The 4431-nt window shown below is 39.1% G+C and overlaps 1 protein-coding gene across 1 annotated transcript in view; it reads right to left on the bottom strand.

The window, feature by feature from the left end:
- GKN2 (gastrokine 2) overlaps positions 1 to 1908 on the bottom strand; it is a 7049-nt gene extending 5141 nt beyond the window's left edge. The window contains exon 1 of the mRNA XM_005867818.2: positions 1885 to 1908. Coding sequence (XP_005867880.1) covers positions 1885 to 1896 — 12 coding nt within the window. The 5' untranslated portion in view covers positions 1897 to 1908. The remainder of the gene's footprint in view (positions 1 to 1884) is intronic.
- Positions 1909 to 4431: the final 2523 nt, after the last annotated feature.

The raw sequence follows: 4431 nt of genomic DNA, 5'->3' as shown, positions 1-4431 counted from the left end.
AAGAAAGAAAGAAAGAAAGAAAGAAAGAAAGAAAGAAAGAAAGAAAGAAAGAAAGAAAGAAAGAAAGAAAGAAAAGGAAAAGGGACCTAGCCCATTTGGCTCAGTGGATAGTTCCTGGACTGAAGGGTCCCGGGTTTGTTTCTGGTCAAAGACATGTATATCGGTTGCAGGCTCAGACCCCAGCTCAGGTTGGGGTGCATGTGGGAGGCAACAAATCAATGTGTCTCTCTCACATGGATATTTCACTCTCTCTGTCTCTCCCCTTCCCTTCCAATCTCTCTGAAAATCTATGGAAAAATATCCTCGGGTGAGGATTAACCAAAAAAAAAAAAAGGAAATGAGAGAGTAAAACACGTTAAACATGGATTCACGGGCAATAGACACAATGGGTTTTTAAGGGAAAATATGAAAATAAGATGCTTGGGGGCATGGCTAACTTTTGAGGCTGACATCAAGGAAAACCCTCTTATTCTCCCACAACCTATGCCTTAGTGTTACCATCAGAGAAAGGTTAGGCTACAGGCCATGTAACTGACACTGAGGCAGTTCCGACACTTAGCTGTAGTTGTGTAAAAGTCTAATCCAATTCTCTGATCCTGGTTTTGTGCTGTCTCTTCTGACATCACAGTGCACCGCACTATCATTGAAAACTGCTGCTGGAGGGCATCTGCTAGAAGGCTGGTATTTTTAAGAACTGTCAGTGGGACTTTTCTACTGCCCCTTCTATATTGCCAATAACATTTCTCTCCTGATGGCTGGGGGTGGAGTGTCTGACAAAGAACTGTATGCAGATATCCCACCCACTGATCTGCATAGGGACACATCTTCTCTGACTCCTGGCTGGTTCTAGTAACCTCTGACACTCCTATGTATTCTATTAATGAGGCGTGAACAGGTGGGTGGAGGACTGACCACCTTAGTGGTATGATTAGAGAGGGCTCAGGAAGTGCCCCCTGCCTCCAAATAACCTCCCCCTCAACACTGTGATTAATATACCACAGCGATAGGTCTGTGCTTCCGGTTAGGTCTCCTCTTGGAAAATCAAGAGGCTCCTGGGAGAGGAAACTCTTTAAGTTGACAGTCTTTAACACCTTGTGGGGAGGTACTTATCATTTTGCTTTCTCCCGTGGCTTCTAAATGAGAATAAGGGATAGAGACTGGGGCAAGGAATTCTGATATAGAACAGAACATAGTCCACTGGCCATGGAGCACTGTAGTGAGGAACTATGGGAGATTGGGGCTGGACTGAGATCAGTTGGAGAGGTAGAGGGGGTCATGACAGGGATGCTTTGCCAGGATTCTCCTGTAAGTGGGGCCTAAGATGGGTACATTTCTAGCCTAAATCCCAAGTTCAATGGCTTGGGAAAATCACATTTCTCCATGTCTCAGTCTTCTTATCTGTAGAATGGGGTAATACTCAGCTCAGAGTTGTTGAAGTAACTAGATTAAATTATTCATGTGATATGTTTAGCAGAGGGCCTAGTATACACTTGGAAATAACTTCTGCTATTATTGTTGTTGTTAATATTTTTAATGTTATTATTTTAAATCACCACTTCTCTTTTAGATAGTAAATGAAGATATCCTGAAATGCTTACCTTCCCTCCAAAGCTCATAATAAGAATTATTATCAAAAATTCTCCACATTAAAATTCTCTAGTTATTTCCAAAACTTTTTCTTTGTATTTTCAGTAAACATTTCAAAATATAGACAATAAACAAATAAATATTTGACTTAATATTCAACACTATTCCTAAAAAAGACATCATTAACTCAATCACAGAAGCTTATCTAAGAATCCTGAAATCTAAGGCATATTGGATACGAACATTCTCTGCAGGCAGCCACCACAAGAGCATAAAGAAGCATAAACAAATACTCACAAGGGTTTTCATTTTGTTGGAAGGAAGAAGATGCTGGAGCAAGTGAGGCTGCCTGGAGCAGCTCCTACCCTTTATATTGGTTTCAAGGTGTGGAAATCTCTTTCCAGACCGATCACTGTGGAAAAAGCTGTGTCATATCCGACACACCCCAGCAAACTCCTTTATCGAGATTGAGACCCAACCACATAACCTGATATCAATGAAGTTCATTAGTCAGTAGTGAAAATTCACCACTTGGTCACTCTGTAAATATTCCCTGCTTATCTGCTCTATGTTGCACATGAGAGTTCAATTTCCACCCTTTAAAAACATTGCGAGATGCTTGTTTTATGCAGACATCTTAACATAGAAGGGCATAGTCTTAATATTGCCCCCCCCCCGCCTTGAAGTAAAGTCCTCCCTTAAGATCTGAGTTGGGGTCCCCACTCAGTGATTATTCATACCTACCCTGCTTCTTGAGTTCCTCCACCCAAAGAATGGACATGAGACTAGAGGCAAGAACAGTGGCTGGGGGCCTCTTTTGAGAACAAACAACCTTATGACTTTCTTTCTCTTCCCCTTTAGAGTTGGTATCAATTTTCAGAGACTCATGAAGAACAGGACTCAGAGATTTCTCTGCCCAATTACCGGGGTTAACCAAATTTTTACATTAAGCCTTGGCCAAGACACTGTGAAACTGTGATTTATATATCTCTAGTTATCTTGAGGAGCATTGAGAAATTCTCGGATTTTAAAAAAAGAGAAAATAAAGTTTAATTTGTATAATTTTTATAATGCCACAATCAGAAAAGGCTACTACCTAGGGTGGGATCATGAACTCAGAAGGTGGGGGAATACAAAAACAAACAAAAAAATTGAAAATTTGTTAAATATTGAAAATCACTATAGTAAGCAAAGAATAATATAGTAAGCATAAATGATGTCCTTGATCTACAACTACAGTGACTTCCTAACTAGCAGGACTTTTTAATAGGGCTTTTAAAAAACAGACATTTGGGCAATTTGGGGCTGACCTAGTTCACTGGAATTCTGCTATACTGGCTATTCGGCTGTGGTGAATGTAAAATGTGCTGCTTAAAAAATTTATTTTATTTTACTTTAGAGATAGAGGGGAAGAGAGAGAAAAAAACATGGATTTGTTGTTACACTTATTTATGCATTCATTGGTTGATTCTTGTATGTAACCTGATGGGACAATGCTCTAAACCAGTGGTTCTCAACCTTCCTAATGTTGTGACCCTTTAATACAGTTCCTCATGTTGTGGTGACCCCCAATTTCATTGTTACAAATTGAACAAAAAAAGAGAAAATAAAGTTTAATTTGTATAATTTTTATAATGACACAATCAGAAAAGGCTATCTAGTGTTAGGGTGGGATCATGAACTCAGAAGGTGGGGGAATACAAAAACAAACAAAAAAATTGAAAATTTGTTAAATATTGAAAATCACTATAGTAAGCAAAGAATAATATAGTAAGCATAAATGATGTCCTTGATCTACAACTACAGTGACTTCCTAACTAGCAGGACTTTTTAATAGGGCTTTTAAAAAACAGACATTTGGGCAATTTGGGGCTGACCTAGTTCACTGGAATTCTGCTATACTGGCTATTCGGCTGTGGTGAATGTAAAATGTGCTGCTTAAAAAATTTATTTTATTTTACTTTAGAGATAGAGGGGAAGAGAGAGAAAAAAACATGGATTTGTTGTTACACTTATTTATGCATTCATTGGTTGATTCTTGTATGTAACCTGATGGGACAATGCTCTAAACCAGTGGTTCTCAACCTTCCTAATGTTGTGACCCTTTAATACAGTTCCTCATGTTGTGGTGACCCCCAATTTCATTGTTACAAATTGAACATAATTAAAGCATAGTGATTAATCACAAAAACAATATGTATGCAGTGATGGTGAACCTATGACACGCGTGTCAGAGGTGACATGCGAACTCATTTTTTTGGTTGATTTTTCTTTGTTAAATGGCATTTAAATATATAAAATAAATATCAAAAATATAAATCTTTGTTTTACTATGGTTGCAAAGATCAAAAAATTTCTATATGTGACACAGCACCAGAGTTAAGTTAGGGTTTTTCAAAATGCTGACACGCCGAGCTCTAAAGGTTCGCCATCACTGCCCAAAGAGGTCATGACCCACAGGTTGAGAACCACTGCTCTAAACAATTGAGCTACTGGCCAGGGCACTGCTTTTATTTTTTTAGCTTTCTGAGATAACAGGAGCAAGAATGATTACAATTTTGTAGTATATCTGCCACTTTTCTCCCAGGTCTGGCTCCAAAAGCCCCCCAAAGCAAGCCACAATTATACTAGTAGACATAAGAGCCGATAGAGGTATTACCGCCTACCGGGTAGACACCCACAGGTTGAGAACCGCTGCTCTAAACAATTGAGCTACTGGCCAGGGTGCTGCTTTTATTTTTTTAGCTTTCTGAGATAGCAGTAGCAAGAATGATTACAATTTTGTAGTATATCTGCCACTTTTCTCCCAGGTCTGGCTCCAAAAGCCCCCCAAAGCAAGCCACA

Source organism: Myotis brandtii, unplaced genomic scaffold (assembly GCF_000412655.1).
Source record: "Myotis brandtii unplaced genomic scaffold, ASM41265v1 scaffold251, whole genome shotgun sequence".
Lineage (NCBI taxonomy): Eukaryota > Metazoa > Chordata > Mammalia > Chiroptera > Vespertilionidae > Myotis > Myotis brandtii.
The sequence above is the reverse complement of the archived record's forward strand: the minus strand, read 5'-3'. Positions and strand labels throughout refer to the sequence as shown.